This window comes from Oncorhynchus kisutch, linkage group LG20 (assembly GCF_002021735.2).
Source record: "Oncorhynchus kisutch isolate 150728-3 linkage group LG20, Okis_V2, whole genome shotgun sequence".
In the NCBI taxonomy this organism is placed as follows: Eukaryota; Metazoa; Chordata; class Actinopteri; order Salmoniformes; family Salmonidae; genus Oncorhynchus; species Oncorhynchus kisutch.
The window spans coordinates 12,641,242-12,663,403 of record NC_034193.2 but is presented as its reverse complement, the minus strand read 5'-3'; the positions used below and the strand labels follow the sequence as shown (position 1 = coordinate 12,663,403).

Here is a 22,162-nt window from a genome sequence, read left to right as displayed (position 1 = left end):
AAATAAAATAATGTAGTTGTTGTGAAATTGTTAGATTACTTGTTAGATATTACAGCACGGTCGGAACAAGAAGCACAAGCATTTCACTACACTCGCATTAACGTCTGCTAACCATGTGTATGTGACCAATAAAATTGTATTTTATTTGGCTTGTTTGGTAACTTGGTCTAAGTTGGCCTGGCCATGAAATACTCCTGGACCTGGTTGGTAACTTGGTCTCAGTTGGCCTGGCCATGAAATACTCCTGGACCTGGTTGGTAACTTGGTCTCGGTTGGCCTGGCCATGAAATACTCCTGGACCTGGTTGGTAACTTGGTCTCAGTTGGCCTGGCCATGAAATACTCCTGGACCTGGTTGGTAACTTGGTCTCGGTTGGCCTGGCCATGAAATACTCCTGGACCTGGTTGGTAACTTGGTCTCGGTTGGCCTGGCCATGAAATACTCCATGACATTTTTAATTGGTAGCACTGGTGCTCCCAACTTAAAGTTATGAGCACCACATGAAAGAGTGCCAGAAAATATGATTTACCGTTATTGAGATACATCCTTTATTGGGCCTATATTCAAACTACTTTGCAGCACATGTTGTGCTCTAAAAACGAATATGTAAAACTGCAAACACTTTAGTATATTACAAAAGCTCAAATGTTGCTACGAATACATAGTATTGACGAGTCATTTGTGTAATATTAGTTTTCTATATTGTGTAAAATCACTATTTGTGGAAAAAGTACCTAATTGTCAGACTATAATGGAAAATTACTCAAGTAAAAGTTATCCAGTAAAATACTGCTTGAGTAAAAGTCAAAGTATTTGGTATTAAATTTACTTAAGTATCAAAAGTAAATGTAATTGCTAAAATATACTTAAGGTTCAAAAGTAAAAAAATATTTTAAATTCCTTATATTAGGCAAACTAGACAGCACCATTATTTGTATTTTTTTTACAGATAGCCAGGGGCGCACTCCAACACTCAGACCTCATTTACAAACAAAGCATTTGTGTTTAATGAGTCCACCAGATCAGAGGCAGTAGGGATGTTCTCTTTATAAGTGTGTGAACTTGACCATTTTCCTGTCCGGCTAAGCATTCAAAATGTAACAAGTACTTTCAGGTGTCAGGGAAAATGTATGGAGTAAAAAGTACAAAAAGTGAACGAGAGAAAACAGATGCCAAATTGGAAAGCAAGTCTATTTTTATTGTGTCTCCGCGGAGCAATGCTTATAAAATAATCAGATCAATTGCATGGGTTGTTTGTAGAAAAGGGTTTGAGAAATTGTTATGATATTCCCTATGCTAAGAAGTCTAAAGATGTAGTTCATTTATTTAGGCTGGAAGCTAAGTTTTCTCAGTGAAATCAGCTAAACATTTTTGAAAACAATCGCAGCCTACCTGGGTTGACTTCGATCGTAGGAATATAGCCTAGGAAAGGCTATGGCTGGAAAACTCAAGAAACGAGACTAGCAAAATTATTCAGAAACTGCTCGGGTGTACAGTGTTGCCAACTTAGCCGCTATATTTAGGGAGTATTCAGACCTCTCTAGCGACACATTTTCAAAAATCTAGCGACTTTTTCTGGTGTTATTGGAGACTGACGTATCGTACTCTTCTCAATGAGCAGCAGGTGCTGCCGTGGGCCCCACCCCCGTCCCAAAGCACTCACAGGAAGCCCAGTCCTCACGCAGCAGTCCCTCCCAGCTGCAGTCAGAGCAGGAGATGTTCACCCCTCCGCGTCCAGACTGCACATTTTTTATTTTACCTTTATTTAACTAGGCAAGTCAGTTAAGAACAAATTCTTATTTTCAATGACAGCCTAGGAACAGTGGGTTAACTGCCTTTTCGGGGGTAGAATGACAGATTTGTACCTTGTCAGCTCGGGGATTTGAACTTGCAACCTTCCGGTTACTAGTCCAACGCTCTAACCACTAGGCTACCCTGCCGCCCCCAATGAATCGCACATGCGGGGAGCCGCCGCTGGCTGATCCCGCCCTGGCTTACATTCAGGGCGGGATGTAAATGTAAAAAACTCCAAATAAAAAACGAAGGAGGAGGGAGGGTTGGAATTGTGACATAAAAAAAAAACATGAACCGACAAAAGAAAGTTCATTTGTAGTTCTAAACATATTTAGGGTGTTTTTTACTCCCTTTTTGTCTCTCCCACGACATCCTCTCTCCTACAGCGTCCATCTCAAATTACATGCACATGGCCAATTATGCAAATTAGGTGATGACGTCATTTAGCGACTTCTAGCGAGTTTTAGGACAGCCAATAGCTACTTTCCTTACTGAGGAGTTGGCAACACTGCGGGTGTATTAGCTACAACTGTCATCGCGTTCGTAAGCTAACATAACTGTTTAGCACAGGCAGGTAAGGTGGCTCCAGTAGAACATATAAGGGGAGTCAAAAGTAACAAACAATAATTTATAGTAATGGCGCAACTATGACGCTAAATGAGACTGCATTCTCTTTTTTCCCTCTAAGGCACACGGAACAAAACTGTACAGTGAAGCCTTATCATTACCACAATTATGGGAGATATTATGGGAGATATTTTTCATAGTTGCAGTGCTCCCAAAATAAAACTCCCGTTGGCACATGAAAATATTTTGTCGCACTTTAGAGCGCGTGAGTCAGGAATAGGTCATTGTTTGTTTTGGCAGGTGGTGGTGAGGCCAGACTCTCTTAACCTTATCTGTCACTGGAGCTGAGATATTAACAAGACAGCTGCCTCTCTTCTCGCTCTCCTCTCTCACACCCGTTGTGTTTGTCTTTATTTGTTTCTCTGACCCCCACACTTTTATACGGATGTGAATGCATTCTCTTCCTTCCCAAATAACCCCTTTAAAGCGAGCGCACACACACACACACACACACACACACACACACACACACACACACACACACACACACACACACACACACACACACACACACACACACACACACACACACACACACACAGGGGATACACACACACACACACAGGGGATACACACACACACACACAGGGGATACACACTCACACACACACACAGGGGATACACACACACACACACACAGGGGATACACACACACAGGGGATATTCTAATGTATTTTTAGCCCTGATCTCATCTGTTCCATCGGTTTGTGTGTCCTGTGTGTTTGCATGTGTCTGTGTGTGTTACCAGTGGTTACACTGTCCATGCTATTTGGGATCCTTGGACGTCCCATCTCAGACGTTACCCCAGTGAAGTTCAAATTTAAAATGGTCATTGTAAAAGTTAAGGTCGGAACTTCCCAATGATCCCAGATAGCACTAACCGCGGATATATTGTAATTTTATCATGTGAAGGAAGAGAAGCTTCTGTCATTGAAGTTTGTAGCAAATTTGAAATTTGACTTTGGAGAAAAAGAATGATACTGAGCAGAACTGGTCAACCCAGGGTGTCAAAACCCCTCTGAAATTTGACGTTTGGAGCAACTTTGACTTTTAACATTGGAGTAACGTGGATAAACGTCTAATTCTGCAGTGAGACTGTGAGAGCTTGTTGGTCGTCACCCCTATCTGATGTCCTCAGCCATACATTCTAACCCACTTTTATAAGGGCTGGGAGCTTAGAAAGCAGCCCTTTACCCTTTACTGCTACCCCCATCTATGTTAACCAATCTGGATGGACCAGACATGAGTAAGCAACATGGTGATGGCTCTACCATAGAAATAGAGGTCAATGATGGCATAATGGTTGGACTGGTGGCCCTTGCAAGTATACCCATAGGAGCAGAGCTACATTGAAGATGTCGATGGCTAAGACAATTCTTTTCAACAATTGGAGCAGCTGGTAAGGAGCAAAGTTAGGTCGAAAAAATATACAGCTCAAGACAACATTGTCAAAAATCTGGGACCAGAGCTGTTACTAACTACCATCCCATTGTTGCAAAGAGTTATGGGATATTAGAATGCGGTTGTCTTAACATCTTTGACATCTTCAACCTAGGAGCAAAGCAGGAAGTAAAATCAGGAAGTGTACCCATCAATCTGTGTGGTGATTTGTTGAATCAACACAACTGACATTACAGAAAATATATTCATTGCATGAGCCACATCAGTTAGCATCATTTGAACAAAAATGATACCTTACCATGGAAATGATTGCATCACAATACCAGGCAGCCATTGTGAGTGTACTCATGAGTTTACCAGTGAAATTGCAAGGGTTAAAGGTTCCAAGCCCATTCTATTCATTTCGGCTTTACCTTACCCTCCAATGGGCTGGACGTTTCTGTTATGGAAAGCGATAGATATTCTGTTATTCATTTAGACACTGACATAAAGACATCTATAACGGTTGAAAAAAGGTTTGTCTACTCACGTCAGGGTACTCTTTAACGGGCACGTAGAGCTTCTCCTGCAGCTGAGCCACTGGACCAATCCCATCAGGCAGCTCCTCGGAGTCCCGCCCCTCGGCAGCCACACCGCCATTCATTGAGTCGTTATACATGTCCTTGCGCACTCTACCTATCTCTGATGGAGGGAGAAAGAGGGCGAAGAGAGATTGGGAGAGAGAGAAAGAGATTGAGAGAAGGGAAGAGAGAGAGAGAGAAAGAAAGAGAGGGAAGGAGGGAGAGCAAGAGGGAGGGAGAGAAACAGAAAATAAATTAATAAAGTCAAGCACTACAAAATAAAGACGGAGACAGTGTGTGTTTGTTTAAAGCTGTCTGACTCAGACTTTCAATATTTTTGCATGATGCATTACTAACAGCATGCCAACCACTATAATAACCTGCTAGGCTAGACGCACAGACACACACACCACACACATACCCCTGTGAAATAACTATGGCCTGACGGAAGCTGAGTGATAACTAAGTGTGAACATAGTTATAATAACTGAAACTATAATTATCTAAAGCTATATTCATAACAGCTATACGCCACTAATAACACACCTGACCTCACACGTAAACCTGGTTACACACACACACACACACACACACACACACACACACACACACACACACACACACACACACAGGGCTCTAAAGTGCGACCAATTTGGGAGAGGGAAAGGGGATGCTTACTTAGTCAGTTACACAACTGAACTGCATTCAACCGAAAGGTGTCTTCCACATTTAACCCAACGCCTCTGAATCAGAGAGGTTCGAGGGGCTGCCTTAACCGACGTAAACATTATCGGCGCCATGGGGAGCAGTTGTTGTTGGGGGCACAGTGCAACTAGGAAAAATATATTCCAGATTATAATTGTTTTAATGATTAGGCTGTGCCGTACTGTTGTTTTCCGAGTGCCCTAGAGAAAAGAGTGCAGATTCGATAGTGTCATGGTTGCACCATTACTACAGTGGAAACGGCTTGCTTGTGGCCCAACCAGGTAAAAAAATAACATACCAGTGCAACATTTTTATCTTCCTCGCCGGGACCTCATTTTAGATTCATAAACCAGGTCGTGGGCAGTTCTAGTGTAGCTCAGTTGGTAGAGCATGGCGGTGCAGCGCGAGGGGTGTGGGTTCAACTCCCATGGGGGACCAGTACGAAAAAAGTATTTAAAAAAATGTAAAACTGCTCGTGTGTCATTAACCATTTGTTTACACTTTGTTCAGTTATGTAACCTCATTGGCTAGCTAACAACCTTTAAGTTTATATCCAAACATTTTGGGGAACAGAAAAAAGTAAGCGATAGCTTCTTCAGGAGATCAATGACAGAGCGAAAGAGGCGAAGCGAGAGGGATAACTGGGCCCAAACTCTGTCTTCTCCAGCAGATGGCGTTTTTCACCACAGACCAAGAGAGGAGTTTTTGTATGGAGGTCAGGGAGAGTGTAAAATTTGGTTAACAAAAAAATGATTGGCTTATTTGCTACGTGTGGCTTAGTTGATTGGATAGAAGTTTCATAATGATTAGGGTTTTACGAGTGTACTGATATAAGTAAGAGATGTGACATACTGGATACTGAGAAAAAACACATGTGCCTGGTCGTCACTAGTTACCTCAGCCACAAAGTTATAAACCCCACCCATTTCCACAATTTCTCTTCTTAAAATTAGATTTTAAAGCTAACCTTAACCACACTGCTAACCTTATGCCTAGCCCTAAACTTAAATTAAGACAAAAAGCAACAGAAAAACCATGCATTTTTACAATATAGCCAATTTAGACTGTGTTTGTGGTAACTATTTGAAACCGTTGTTCACAAGCTTATCTGCCCTCTCATTGGCTAGAGTGGTCCCACCTAGGGGTGTTACGGTGACCATATTAGCGCCACACAGGCAGTCATGAGTCATGACCACCATAAAACAGAGTTTGATGGCCTCTATTAAAAAGAGGAGGATCCCTCTATACACTAGGCCTACTATATTTACTTATCAACTTTACTACTATTAAGCACATTCCTTCACTTTACAACAGGGGTATAGCTTACCTGCCTGGCATGCAAATGAACCATGGGAAAAGCGTCCTCCATTCTCTATTTAAGTGCATAAATTACATGTATTTTATTCCCCGGCCCCTGTTCTGAGACAGGTGCATGATAATGGTCCATTCTAAATCAAAACTTATTTTACACATAAACTAAATAATGTATGTAAAGACAAGATTAAATCAAGAATAGTCTGGTGGGTGACAATATTATTGTTTGTGAAGGATGTATTATCGCTTGTGAATGATGCATTATCGCTTGTGAATTATGCATTATCGCTTGTGAATGATGCATCATCGCTTGTGGATGATGCATTATCACTTGTGAATGATGCATCATCGCTTGTGAATGATGCATTATCGCTTGTGAATTATGCATTATCGCTTGTGAATGATGCCCAGTGTGTGCAGTAAGGCAGGAAACTGTGCATGCCTATTTTTTGTGACTTGTAAATTATAGTCACACACCTCATGTAGCCTAGCCCATAGGCCTATATGTTGATAAGGTTTGCATCACAACTAAAGTGGCCAAATAAATTAAGTTAAGTTTGGGGAAGACAATTTTCACCATAAAAATGCACCTTTATAATAATGCATTACATGCATAATCACATTTGCGGTCATTTTGAGAATGGTGTTTTCCCGCTAATTGATTGCATTTTGGAACATTTGCTCTTACTGCCGTGTGCGCATTGCTGCGCTTATAATATGAAGAAATAGCCTAATAGTTTACCAGCATTTTAAGCTAAACGTTCTGATCTGTTGCATCAACCTCATTGCTTTTAAAAGATTGTCTGATGCGAGTGGTTGTATTAATTTGGAATCTATCGCGTTCCAATCAATCAATCAAATGTATTTATAAAGCCCTTTTTACATCAGCATATGTCACAAAGTGCTATACAGAAACCCATCCTAAAACCCCAAACAGCAAGCAGTGCAGATGTAGAAGCACGGTGGCTAGGAAAAAAAACCTAGAAAGGCAGGAACCTAGAAAGAAACCTAGAAAGGAACCAGGCTCTGAGGGGTGGCCAGTCCTCTTCTGGCTGTGCCGGGTGGAGATTATAAGAGCACATGTCCATTTCAGGCCAGATTGTTCTTCAGGCTGTTCAAACGTTCATAGATGACCAGCAGGGTCAAATAATAATCTGTGGTTGTAGAGGGTGCAACAGGTCAGCACCTCAGGAGTAAATGTCAGTTGGCTTTTCAGAGGTCGAGACAGCAGGTGCGGTAGAGAGAGAAAGAGTTGAAAACAGCAGGTCCAGGACAAGGTAACACATCCGGTGAACAGGTCAGGGTTCCATAGCCGCAGGCAGAACAGTTGAAACTGGAGCGGCAGCATGACCAGGTGGACTGGGGACAGACAGTTGTCCCGGAGTATATTCCAAATATTTCTTTCTCGCACAGAAGGACAAGTAGCATAGGTCAACTTTTGTACTATGGGGGATAGTAGATTTACATAGGCTAGTGTTTTTTCTGTTCGTTAGGCTTACTCATCTTGTTGGCTGATGAAAAGTAAATGTGGACAGTTCTTTTAACATCTTCAATATGTGCCTCGGAATTCGATTAGAAGGACACACGCAGTTGCGTCTCTGATGTGTCTGTTTTCACTTGTAGCCTACTTTAGAGCTGAGATACCTGTGAGAAGGATCCGATCATGTGACAGGCATTGGCTAATAAGAATTGAGATATCTGAGAGAGCCATGTGAGTGAGAGGTGCTTCGGAGCACGGCGATTGGCAGTCAGGAGAAGGGAATTATAATATTCAGCCCAAGGGCACAAAGTGCCACTTTGGCCGCAAAATGCATGGATTTTTTTAGGGGGCATTACAGCCACACAAGTGGTATGCCGCCAGGAAATTCGAGGATGGGTGAGAATATTATCAAGTGCTTGTCAAATTGTGAATGAGAGACTGATGAAGTGTGTGCAGCCTGCTCAAAATCAAAGCAGAGTTCATGCCTTTCATGTGACTCTTTACAAATCATAATTAAAGTCGCATCATCATCAGCCTTAGAAAGTTTTAAAAATCAAAACATATAGCCTAGTGTTTCAATCACAACTAAAGTTGCATAAATAACTCTTAATTAAGCATATAGGAGAACCTGTTTCTTTGTTAACGCACTCCTTTTGATAACACATTCCCTCAGAAATAAATATAAAATAATGGCAAGGAATTCTAAGCAAATTGTCTGCTAAATGAACTAGTGTAGCACACAAGCAGATGGCATAGCCAGAGGGACAACTCAGAGTATGATATTCTGTTCTTCTGAAATAGACTAGATTTACTTCATATCATGTTTCTTTAGACCGTTTTAAAATAAATAATGGATTTATTGTGATGGTGTAGGCTATATTAAATGTATTTATTAAAATGTAGATGTTCCACTGGTCTGCATCAGTGGCTTGTAGTCTACGCGAGGAAGCCGGGAGATGCTAAACGTATTTATGTTAATTAATGGTAAATTACCATGAGACCGGCAATTATTTGCTTGACAATCACCAGCTGACACAGCCCTAGTCCCACCTGATCTTGCCTCCTCCCGACTGCCTTCCATTTTTGAAGACATTTATTTTCAATGTTAGAGCAGCCACTAGAGCGTCTGGTCAATATAATCTGTCAATGATCATAGCAATCAATGAACAGCAGATCTTTTGCATTTCGTCATCACAAACCTGACATTCTTAAAGAGAGTGTAATATGTTCAATGCAATGCAATGCATCTCAATAGGAAAATAGTGAGGCGCATACAGACAAAACTGTGGTTATATGTAGATACAATCAAGCCTCAACTTGATAAATCAACATATTCCCAAGCAACTGGGAGAGGGTGAGCAATCCATTTTGTACAACAGTGAACCAATCAGTTTGTAAACAGTGCAGCAACACGAACCCAACAGATCATGGCCTCCGTCAAAGGAAAGGACAAAGGGCAACTTGGAATGTAAACGAGAGTAATGAACAGTTAAATGCTCTCCGGGAAAACAATACTAAAGTTCACCGTGCCCACCAAAACTAACAAACTGCTACAATCTGTTGTTAAAAAAGTAGATTGACAAAGTACTGAGTAAAGGGTCTGAATATCTACCTAAAATGTGATATTTCAGTTTTTTATTTGTAATACATTTGCAAAGAAATTCTAAAAACCTGTTTTGCTTTGTCATTGTGGGGTATTGTGTGTAGATTGATGAGGGGGAAAACTATTTAATCCATTTTAGAATAACGCTGTAAAGGGTGAAACAGTGGCCTAGGGCACTGCATCACAGCGCTAGCTGTGCCACCAGAGACCCTGGGTTCGAGCCCAGGCTCTGTTGCAGCCGGCCGCGACCGGGAGGTCCATGGGGTGACACACAAATGGCGTCCGGGTTAGGGAGGGTTTGGCCGATAGGGATATCCTTGTCTCATCGTGCACTAGCGACTCCTGTGGAGGGCCGGGCGCAGTGCGCGCCAACCAGGTCGCCAGGTGCACTGTGTTTCCTCCGACACAATGGTGCGGCTGGCTTCCGGGTTGGATGCGCGCTGTGTTAAGGTTGGGTTGTGTTTCGGAGGACACATGGCTTTCGACCTTCATCTCTCCTGAGCCCGTACGGGAGTAGTAGCAATGAGACAAGATAGTAACTACTAACAATTGGATACCACGAAATTGGGGAGAAAAGGGGGTACAAATTCTATAAAAAATAAAATAAATAAAAATAAAGCTGTAACGCAACAAAATGTGGAAAAAGTCGAGGGGCCTGAATACTTTCTGAATGTGTATTATTCCTTGTGTATTATTCCTTGTAAACATAATTAAGATCCAACAGTGGTTATTGGCGAGAGTGGAGATGGGCTCTATCCGAGGGATCGGGATGGGGGAGCTGGGGGGCATCAGACACTTCCCTGAAGTATGTGTGGTGCCTCCACTCATCTCACTTAGGTCTCTCAGTGCACCCAATAGAGACCCACCACGCACTATACTTTCATTCAAAGGTATTGCAAACTGACGACAGTATTTAAGTGGCAGTCTTTCTCCAATGTATTTACAATGACATAATCCACAGATTTTTGGTACAGTACAATCGTGGCCAAAAGTTTTGAGAATGACACAAATATTAATTTCCACAGAGTTTCCTGCTTCAGTGTCTTTAGATATTTTTGTCAGATGTTACTATGGAATACTGAAGTATAACTACAAGCATTTCATAAGTGTCAAAGGCTTTTATTGACAATTACATGAAGTTGATGCAAAGAGTCAATATTTGCAGTGTTGACCCTTCTTTTTCAAGACCTCTGCAATCCGCACTGGCATGCTGTCAATTAACTTCTGGGCCACATCCTGACTGACGGCAGCCCATTCTTGCATAATCAATGCTTGGAGTTTGTCAGAATTTGTGGGGTTTTGTTTGTCCACCCGCCTTTTGAGGATTGACCAAAAGTTCTCAATGGGATTAAAGTCTGGGGAGTTTCTTGGCCATGGACCCAAAATATCGATGTCTTGTTCCCCGAGCCACTTAGTTATCACTTTTTCCTTAAGGCAAGGTGCTCCATCATGCTGGAAAAGGCATTGTTCGTCATCAAACTTTTCCTGGATGGTTGGGAGAAGTTGCTCTCGGAGGATGTGTTGGTACCATTCTTTATTCATGGCTGTGTTCTTAGGCAAAATTGGCTCCTTTGGCTGAGAAGCAACCGCACACATGAATGGTCTCAGGATGCTTTACTGTTGGCATGACACAGGACAAGCTTTTTTTCCGGATGCCCCAAACAATCGGAAAGGGGATTCATCAGAGAAAATTACTTTACCCCAGTACTCAGCAGTCCAATCCCTGTACCTTTTGCAGAATATCAGTCTGTCCCTGATGTTTTTCCTGGAGAGAAGTGCTGCCGTTTGCTGCCCTTCTTGACACCAGGCCATCCTCCAAAAGTCTTTGCCTCACTGTGCGTGCAGATGCACTCACACCTGCCTGCTGCCATTCCTAAGCAAGCTCTGTACTGGTGGTGCTCCAATCCCGCAGCTGAATCAACTTTAGGAGACAGTCCTGGTGCTTGCGGGACTTTCTTGGGCACCCTGAAGCCTTCTTCACAACAATTGAACCGCTCTCCTTGAAGTTCTTGATGATCCGATAAATGGTTGATTTAGGTGCAATCTTACTGGCAGCAAAATCCTTGCCTGTGAAGCCCTTTTTGTGCAAAGCAATGATGGCGGCACGTGTTTCCTTGCAGGTAACCAAGGTTGACAGAGGATGAACAATGATTCCAAGCACCACCCTCCCTTTGAAGCTTCCCGTCTGTTATTCGAACTCAATCAGCATGACAGAGTGATCTTCAGCCTTGTCTTCGTCAACACTCACAAACCTGTGTTAATGAGATAATCACTAACATGATGTCAGCTGGTCCTTTTGTGGCAGGACAGAAATGCAGTGGAAATGTTTTGGGGGGATTCAGTTCATTTGTATGGCAAAAAGGGACTTTGCAATTAATTTTAATTCATCCTATTACTCTTCATAACATTCAGGAGTATGTGCAAATTGCCATCATACAAACTGAGGCAGCAGACTTTGTGAAAATGTATATTTGTGTCATTCTCAAAACTTTTGGCCACGACTATACATTAGTGGAGTAGGAGCTTAAAATCCCTAAAAAGTACAAATAAGTACTTGCTTTATGTTTTCTGTGTGTTCTCTGTTAAATGTTTGCCCAGCCTACATGTTCACACGTTTTATATACAATACAGTAGGTATTCATCCTGACTCTTCCATATACATGGGATGTTCATCAGGTTTCCTTCAAACGTGACTCTTGGCATTCAGAACAAAGACTTCAATCTTGGTTTCATCAGCCCAGACAATCTTGTTTCTCATGGTCAGAGTCCCTTAACGACCCTGGGACTAAACACCTCCCTCTACAACTGGATCCTGGACTTCCTGACAGGCCAGCCCCAGGTGGTAAGGGTAGGCAACAACACATCTGCCACGCTGATCCTCAACACTGGGGCCACACAGGGGTGTGTACTTAGTCCCCTCCTGTACTCCCTGTTCACCCACAACTGCGTGGACAAACACGACTCCAACACCATCATTAAGTTTGCTGACGACAGACAATGATGGGACAGCCTATAGGGAGGTCAGAGAACTGGCAGTGTGGTGCCAGGACAACAACCTTGTTAAAAAATATTTTTGGAATACTCTAAAATCTCAGGATATAAAATGAACGTGGAATTTTTTTAATAAGGGCAATAGGAAAAATAACTCTTGATTTACAGCAATCCTTTAAGTGGACAACAAAAAATATGAAATACTTTGGAAGCTTAATAAGTGACAACAAACAACAAATATATAAAGATAATGTTGTTGAGTAATGAAATAAAGTTAAGGCAGATCTAATTAAATGGAAAAATCTCCTCGTAAATTTTACAAGTAGAATAAACATCTTTAGAATGACATAGCTCCGAAGGTTTCCATATTTATTTTCAGTAATACTAATTACCCCACCGAAGACATTCTTTAAAAAAGTATACATGTCCCTAAATCTGAGGGTGGTTTTAACCTCCCAGATTTGGAATTGTATTAACTCACAACCCAAGGCTTTTACTTACAACGTATAGTTAAATGCACTAAAGAGGAATGGGTACATATTGAAGAGGTGCATGCCCAGAATCTTCTCACGTGTCTGTTTTCAAAGGATGGAGCGAAGCACATTAACAACTTCATAGTTAATAACACTATAACAACTTCATAGTTAAGAACACTATAACAACTTCATAGTTAAGAACACTATAACAACGTCATAGTTAAGAACACTATAACAACGTCATAGTTAAGAACACTATAACAACGTCATAGTTAAGAACACTATACCATGGAAGAAAATTAAACGGATCCTACAAGAACCAATATCACTCTCTAAAAACACACCCCTATGGAACAATCCTTGGCTTTTCAGAATTCACCGACAAATTGTCCCACATGGAAAACTAAAGGCATAGAAACCGTAAATGATGTGGTAATAGGAAATACAATTAATTCCATTACAGAATTAAAAAGCAATTTTGGACTGACCAATATAGACATTTTCAAATATTTGCAACTTCAGTTTTATATTATAACATTTTGACCTGAAAGCTTTTGGACATCAGAGCAATCCTATTTGAGACAGAAAAATATACTAAGATGATAGGTAATGTCCAACTGACAATCTCTTCGAAAACAATATAAACTATTGGAACCAAGACATAGAAAATGACACAGTTAACTCAAATGTACGCTCAGTATAAACTAATGTATAAGATGTATTATACAAATTCTACAGCAAACCTTCAGAGTCATGTATTAAGTGTAAAACTAACAGTGACTCAATGACACATGCCTTCTGGGAGTACTATAAAGTCCAAAAGTTTTAGGCAGAGTTAGAAAGTGGCTTTACAATATACATTTACTTTTAATCCATCTATCTGCACATTTCAAGACATGGCATATGAGGGTGCCGTGAGATACTCAATGGGTTGGACAACATTATTTTGAACGCTTATATTGAAAAAGCTATTACTTAAATACTGGACCAATCAAATGCTTTATTATCATTTTTGAAACTGGCTACAGACAAAAACGTCATAACACAATTTGAAGTCAGAGTGTTACATGCATTAGAAACAACATTTGGATGTGGGTACGATTGGAACGTAGGTCTGAGCAAGTGTGCCGTCATTAATGTTGGTGGAAATGCATGTATGTAAATATTGGTAGAATCAAATGTTTTAGCATTTAAATATTTGTTTAGAAATCTGGCTACAGACAGAAACAACATAATGTTGGTGGAAATGTATGTCAATGTTAAGTGGGTTTATTGTGTTTTTGTTTGTCAACAACAACAAAAAAGTAAAATAGAGCGTTTCCACAATGTAGAAACCTAATATTCCACTAATGACTTTGTCATTTCAATGACAGGTATTCGTAGCAACTTCTTAGCTTTTATAACAAACTGTCTTTACAGTGTTGCATATTAGTTTCTGGGGCACAACATGTGTTTTAAAAGTAGCTAGATTTCATATTGGCTGTATCGCAAATCAATAAAATAAAAATCGTATTTTCTGGTGCTCCTAAATTGTGCTCCCAATAAAAATAAATAATTTAGAGCCCTGCGTACATATCACACACTCTCACACACGCACACACACACACACACACACACACACACACACACACACACACACACACACACACACACACACACACACACACAGGAAATGTGTCTTGGATGAGACGGCCACAGTAGTTAAAATTGGCACAATAAGAATAATGTGGCTGCAGAATGGAAAGAGAGCTGGTGCATGAGTGTGAGTGAGTATGTGCAGTCTATATATATATATATACAGAGAGAACTCTAGATAGTGTAAAGGCAAGTTGAAGCGTAGAGATAAAGCCAAGCACAAATACCTCCCCGGCCTCTCCCCCTCTTGTCTTTCTCCCGTTGTCTTCCTCTCAGTCATTTTTATGTTATTTCTCCCCCTCTCCTTGTCCTTTGTCAAAATCAATATAATCTGATTATTAATTCCACAGGACATCTCATTGTTTGTTACTATGTCCTTTGACCTGCTTGGAGTGTTTTTGGTTGTTGTGATGGGGGTCCTCTTCAAAGACTACAATCAATCAATCAATCAATCAGCTCTCTGTGTGTGTGTGTGTGTGTGTGTGTGTGTGTGTGTGTGTGTGTGTGTGTGTGTGTGTACACACACACACAGAGAGTTTACTGGCTCTCTATTCACATACATAGAGTCTAAGCACGCCCTCCAAAGTCAAGTATTTTCAGGTTGACATCCCGTTGACCGAGTACTGAGCCTCGTGACTAACCGGGGATGGGCCGCCACATTCACACCGCCTTGCACAATAGGTCACCGACCCAGACTAACAACTGTCCGTTTGTTCACATCACCAACTGTCTGGTGTGTCTCCCTTAATGTCTATGGTGTGTCTGTTTATTAATGTGTGTCACAGTATCTCACCAAACAACATAGTTGAAATATCAACCAACTGATTATCAGTGGAGTAAAGTACTTAAGTAGAAATACTTTAAAGTACTAAGTTGTTTTTGGGGTATCCGTACTTTACTATTCATATTTTTGACAACTTTGACAACATTTTCCTAAAGAAAATGATGTAATTTTTACTCCATACATACTCCGTTACATTTCCAATGCTTAGCAGGACAATAAAATGGTCCAATTCTCGCAGGTATCAAGAGAACATCCCTGGTCATCCCTACTGCCTCTGATCTGGCGGACTCACTAAACAGAGAACATCCCTGGTCATCCCTACTGCCCCTGATCTGGTGGACTCACTAAACAGAGAACATCCCTGGTCATCCCTACTGCCCCTGATCTGGTGGACTCACTAAACAGAGAACATCCCTGGTCATCCCTACTGCCTCTGATCTGGTGGACTCACTAAACACATGCTTCATTTGTAAATTATTTCTGAGTTGGAGCATGCCCCTTGCTATCTGTAAATACATTTAAAAAACTAGAAAATGTGGCCATCTACTTTGCTTAATATAAGGAATTAGAAATTAATTATACTTGTACTTTTACTTTTGATACTTAAATACATGTAATTGCTAAAATGTACTTTTGATACTTAAGTATATTTAAAACCAAATAATTTCTGACATTTACTCAATAAGTATTTTACTGGGTGACTTTCACTTGAGTCATTTTCTATTAAGGTATCTTTACTTTTACTCAAGAATGACAATTTGCTACTTTTTCTACCACTGCTAATTATAGACCTATCATATTTTTTTTGTAAATCTTTAAAAATATATATGCATTGTAGCCTAAGCACTTACCTTCGTCTAAGAGCCGCTCCAGGTGAGTGAAGATGCCAGTGAAGTTGGGCAGCGAGCTCATCACCTTCCGGTCTGTCATCAACTGCATCAGGTAGTCCGGGCTGGGCCTTGGTCTGGGTCTTTCCCGGACCTGCTCATTCAACTCACCGACCATTGTCAAACTAACAACTCAAGTTTACCAGCCAAAATCAGGGCTGACGCTCTAGAATGACGCTTAACCAAAAAAATTATCACTTTTAAATAAAAGTATGTCCAAACTGCTTCCTCAAGCCCCAGCCTCCTCCGATTCTGAGATTTGGGCACACACCGCTCAGAAAAGGGGAAAGCAATAACACGATGCGATTTGTAAATATATATATATTTTTAACTTCGCTGGGTTGGATATGCCTAAACTATAGTTAAAGTTAGTTAGTTAGTGTCCCCCGTTGCTTTAAACTAATGTTCTTCTCCGCAGTTTCAGTCAGATAGGCGTTCCCCAGTAACCGCTCCCACTCTCTCAGTGTCCGCGACACACACTTAGCCACTTGTTTTCTCCGGTTTACGCCTCCTCGCTCATGTCGAGTGTGTTGGTATTCAGACCCTGTCATATGACCACACATCACGCTGCAAGAGAAGGAGAAATAAGGAGAGAGAGACCGAAATGGGGAAGGGGGTGGTACCAGAGAGAGCTGCGCGTCCCCGAAGATTGGATTCAGATTTAGAAAATCTATGGAGGAGAGACAGCGTGTTTGTCATCTCGCGTCTGTCTCTGTCTCTCCTCCCCCACATCTCTCTCTCTCTCTCTCTCTCTCTCTCTCTCTCTCTCTCTCTCTCTCTCTCTCTCTCTCTCTCTCTCTCTCTCTCTCACACACACACACACACATAGCGATAGTGCCTTCAGAAAGTATTCGCACCACTTTACTTTTCCACATGTTGTTGTGTTACAGCCTGAATATAAAACGGATTAAATGGAGATGTCATGTCACTGGCCTACACACAATACCCAGTAGTGTCGTTTTTTGACATTTCTACATACATATAAACCATTTCACGCTGAAATGTCTTGAATCGATAAGTATTCACACCCTTTGTTATAGCAAGCTTAAATAAGTTCTGCAGTAACATTTTGCTAAACAAGTCACATAATAAATGCACACTCTGTGTGCAATAATAGTGTTTAACATGCTAAATGACTATCTCATATCTGTACCCCACACATACAATTATCTGTATGGTCACTCAGTCGAGCAGTGAATTTCAAACACAGATTCAACCAAAGACCATGGAGGTTTTCCAATGCCTCACAAAGAAGGGCACCCATTGGTAGATGGGTAAAAAAAAAGTAGACATTGAATAGCCCTTTGAGCCCAGTGAATATATTAATTACACTTTGGATGGTGTATCAATACACCCAGTCAATACAAAGATACAGGCATCCTTCCTAACTCAGTTGCCGGAGAGGAAGGAAACCGCTCAGGGATTTCACCATGAGGCCAATGGTTATTTAAATACAGTTACAGAGTTTAATGGCTGTGATAGAAGAAAACTGAGGATGGATAAACAATATTGTAGTTACTCCACAATACTAACCTAAATGACAGAATGAAAAGAAGGAAGACAGTACAAGCTGTTAGCAACAAGGCACTAAAGTAACACTGCAAATAACTTGGCAAAACAATTAACTTTTTATCCTGAATACAAAGTGTTATGTTTGGGACAAATCCAATACAACAGATTATTTTCAAACATAGTGGTGGCTACATCATGTTATGGGAATGCTTGTAGTCGTTAAGGACTGGGGAGATTTTCAGGATAAAAAAGAAACGGATTGGAACTAAGCACAGGCAAAATCCTAGAGGAAAACCTGGTTCAGTCTGCTTTCCACCAGACACTGGGAGATTAATTCATCTTTCAGCAGGACAATAACTTAAAACACAAGGCCAAATCTACACTGGAGTTGCTTACCAAGAAGACAGTGAATCAAATCAAATCAAATTTGATTGGTCACACACATGGTTAGCAGATGTTATTGCGAGGGTTGCGAAATGCTTGTGCTTCTAGTTCTGACAGTGCAGTAACATCTAACAGCAATCTAACAATTCCACAGCAACTACCTAATACACACAAATCTAAGTAAAGGGATGGAATAAGAATATATACATATAAATATATAGATGAGCGATGACCGAGCAGCATAGGCAAGATGCAATAGATGGTATAAAATATAGTATATACATATGAGATGAGTAATGAAGGATATGTGAACATGATTAAAGTGGCATTATTAAATTGTCTAGTGATCCATTTATTAAAGTCCTTCCTAAGTCAGTTGAATGTTTCTGATTGGCCAAGTTACAGTTTTGACTTAAATCTGCTTGACCTGAAAATGGTTGTATAGCAATGATCAACAACCAATTTGACAGAGCTTGAAGACTTTTGAAAAGATGAATGGCAAATGTTGCACAATCCAGGTGTGGAAAGCTCTTAGAGACACAGCTGTAATCACTTCCAGAAGTGTTTCTACAAACTATTGACTCAACATGTTTTTGCTATGTCATTATGAGGTACTGTGGGTAGATGGTGACAAAAAAATATTAAATTAATTTTGAATTCAGGCTGTAACACAACAAAATGTGGAATAAGTCAAGGGGTATGAATACTTTTTGAAGGCACTGTATGTCTTACTATACTTGTGACGACTTTTTGGGGACAATTGATTCCCATTCAAAATCCTATTTTCCCTAACCCTTAACCCTAACCTTAACCTCCAAACATAACCACTAACCCCTAACCCTAATTCTAACCCTAAACCTAACCCTTAAGACTAAAATTTATTTTTTACAAGTGAGGACCGGCAAAATGTCCTCAGTTCACTGAATTCTAGTTGTACACACACACACACACACACACATACACACACAAACACGCACATACACACAGACTTAGAGGATGAGCTGTGAACAAATTTCCTTTAGATTTGTTTGGGGACTATCTGTTGTTCCATGTAGTGAATATGTTGTTCAATGTGATTGGATTGGCTGATAGCAGTAACAATGTCAACAATGCTGTTTGTCAATGTTCCTTCAGAGGTTTGCACACCTGTTTTACCTCACTCTCTGTCACTCTGGGGGATCTCTGGATGTGTGTGTGGCATTCAAGTGGTCTCTCTCTTCTCTCTCTCTCTCTCTCTCTCTCTCTCTCTCTCTCTCTCTCTCTCTCTCTCTCACACACACACACTTTTCTTTGAATAAAATGCTAAATTAATGTATAGTTTGAATAATAATGCCTTGTTATTGGCAAGGCTGTATGTGTTTGTGTGTTCTGACTCTGTGGACTAGCTGTTCTGACTCCAGTCTTTGTCAGCCACAGCTGTCTCACACTGTTGTCCCACTGTTCACTCCACCACAGACATGGAGCAGAGAGAATATTCATCCGACACAAACACACACTACACAGACAGAATATTCATCTCAGATTCAGCTCCCATCTCCCCCCACCACGTATCTCTCCCCTCTTCTTGCCCCCCCCATCTCCACCCACCAAGCACCACATCTCATTCCTCCAAACAATCAGATGTGTGTATTTAACCTTCAAAACAACGATGGTCTTATACGTCTGATGGGGTAGGGGACAATGTGTGTGTGTGTGTGTGTGTGTGGGTGCATGCGTTTGTGCGCCTGTGTGTATATATGTGTGTACTGTCTATGTGTGTATGTACAGTTGAAGTCGGAAGTTTACATACACCATAGCCAAATACATTTAAACTCAGTTTTTCACAATTCCTGACATTTAATCCCAGTAAAAATTCCAGTTAGGATCACCACTTTATTTTAAGAATGTGAAATGTCAGAATAATAGTAGAGTGAATGATTTATTTCAACTTTTATTTGTTTCATCACATTCCCAGGGGGTCAGAAGTTTACATACACTCAATTAATATTTGGTAGCATTGCCTTTAAACTGTTTAACTTGGGTCAAACGTTTCGGGGAGCCTTCCACAAGCTTCCCACAATAAGTTGGGTGAATTTTGGCCCATTCCTCCTGACGGAGCTGGTGTAACTGAGTCAGGTTTGTAGGCCTCCTTGTTCGCACACACTTTTTCAGATCTTCCCACAAATCTTCTATAGGATTGATGTCAGGGCTTTGTGATGGCCACTCCAATACCTTGACTTTGTTGTCCTTAAGCCATTTTGCCACAACTTTGGAAGTATGCTTGGGGTCATTGTCCATTTGGAAGACCCATTTGTGAACAAGCTTTATCTTCCTGACTGATGTCTTGAGATGCTTCTACAGTGCCTTGCGAAAGTACTCGGCCCCCTTGAACTTTGCGATCTTTTGCCACATTTCAGGCTTCAAACATAAAGATATAAAAATGTATTTTTTTGTGAAGAATCAACAACAAGTGGGACACAATCATGAAGTGGAATGACATTAATTGGATATTTCAAACTTTTTTAACAAATCAAAAACTGAAAAATTGGGCATGCAAAATTATTCAGCCCCTTTACTTTCAGTGCAGCAAACTCTCTCCAGAAGTTCAGTGAGGATCTCTGAATGATCCAATGTTGACCTAAATGACTAATGATGATAAATACAATCCATCTGTGTGTAATCAAGTCTCCGTATAAATGCACCTGCACTGTGATAGTCTCAGAGGTCCGTTAAAAGCGCAGAGAGCATCATGAAGAACAAGGAACACACCAGGCAGGTCCGAGATACTGTTGTGAAGAAGTTTAAAGCCGGATTTGGATACAAAAAGATTTCCCAAGCTTTAAACATCCCAAGGAGCACTGTGCAAGCGATAATATTGAAATGGAAGGAGTATCAGACCACTGCAAATCTACCAAGACCTGGCCGTCCCTCTAAACTTTCAGCTCATACAAGGAGAAGACTGATCAGAGATGCAGCCAAGAGGCCCATGATCACTCTGGATGAACTGCAGAGATCTACAGCTGAGGTGGGAGACTCTGTCCATAGGACAACAATCAGTCGTATATTGCACAAATCTGGCCTTTATGGAAGAGTGGCAAGAAGAAAGCCATTTCTTAAAGATATCCATAAAAAGTGTTGTTTAAAGTTTGCCACAAGCCACCTGGGAGACACACCAAACATGTGGAAGAAGGTGCTCTGGTCAGATGAAACCAAAATTGAACTTTTTGGCAACAATGCAAAACGTTATGTTTGGCGTAAAAGCAACACAGCCCATCACCCTGAACACACCATCCCCACTGTCAAACATGGTGGTGGCAGCATCATGGTTTGGGCCTGCTTTTCTTCAGCAGGGACAGGGAAGATGGTTAGAATTGATGGGAAGATGGATGGAGCCAAATACAGGACCATTCTGGAAGAAAACCTGATGGAGTCTGCAAAAGACCTGAGACTGGGACGGAGATTTGTCTTCCAACAAGACAATGATCCAAAACATAAAGCAAAATCTACAATGGAATGGTTCAAAAATAAACATATCCAGGTGTTAGAATGGCCAAGTCAAAGTCCAGACCTGAATCCAATCGAGAATCTGTGGAAAGAACTGAAAACTGCTGTTCACAAATGCTCTCCATCCAACCTCACTGAGCTCGAGCTGTTTTGCATGGAGGAATGGGTAAACATTTCAGTCTCTCGATGTGCAAAACTGATAGAGACATACCCCAAGCAACTTACAGCTGTAATCGCAGCAAAAGGTGGCACTACAAAGTATTAACTTAAGGGGGCTGAATAATTTTGCACGCCCAATTTTTCAGTTTTTGATTTGTTAAAAAACTTTGAAATATCCAATAAATGTCGTTCCACTTCATGATTGTGTCCAACTTGTTGTTGATTCTTCACAAAAAAATACAGTTTTAAATCTTTATGTTTGAAGCCTGAAATGTGGCAAAAGGTCGCAAAGTTCAAAGGGGCCGAATAATTTCGCAAGGCACTGTATACATCCACATAATTTTCCCTCATCATGATGCCATCATCT

General features: G+C 40.9%; 1 protein-coding gene across 3 annotated transcripts in view; it reads right to left on the bottom strand.

The window, feature by feature from the left end:
• LOC109866089 (protein quaking-A) overlaps positions 1–16,962 on the bottom strand; it is a 36,391-nt gene extending 19,429 nt beyond the window's left edge. For 2 of the 3 annotated variants that reach the window (XR_004204469.1, XM_031799359.1), the window contains exons 1-2: positions 16,222–16,962; positions 4,352–4,503 (exon numbers count right to left, since the gene is read on the bottom strand). Coding sequence is in view for 2 of the 3 variants with exons in the window: in XM_031799359.1 (XP_031655219.1) it covers positions 4,352–4,503; positions 16,222–16,375 (306 nt within the window). In the remaining variant the exon portion in view is untranslated. The remainder of the gene's footprint in view (positions 1–4,351; positions 4,504–16,221) is intronic. The other variant, XM_031799360.1, reaches the window with a different exon arrangement.
• Between the last annotated feature and the right edge of the window lie 5,200 nt (positions 16,963–22,162).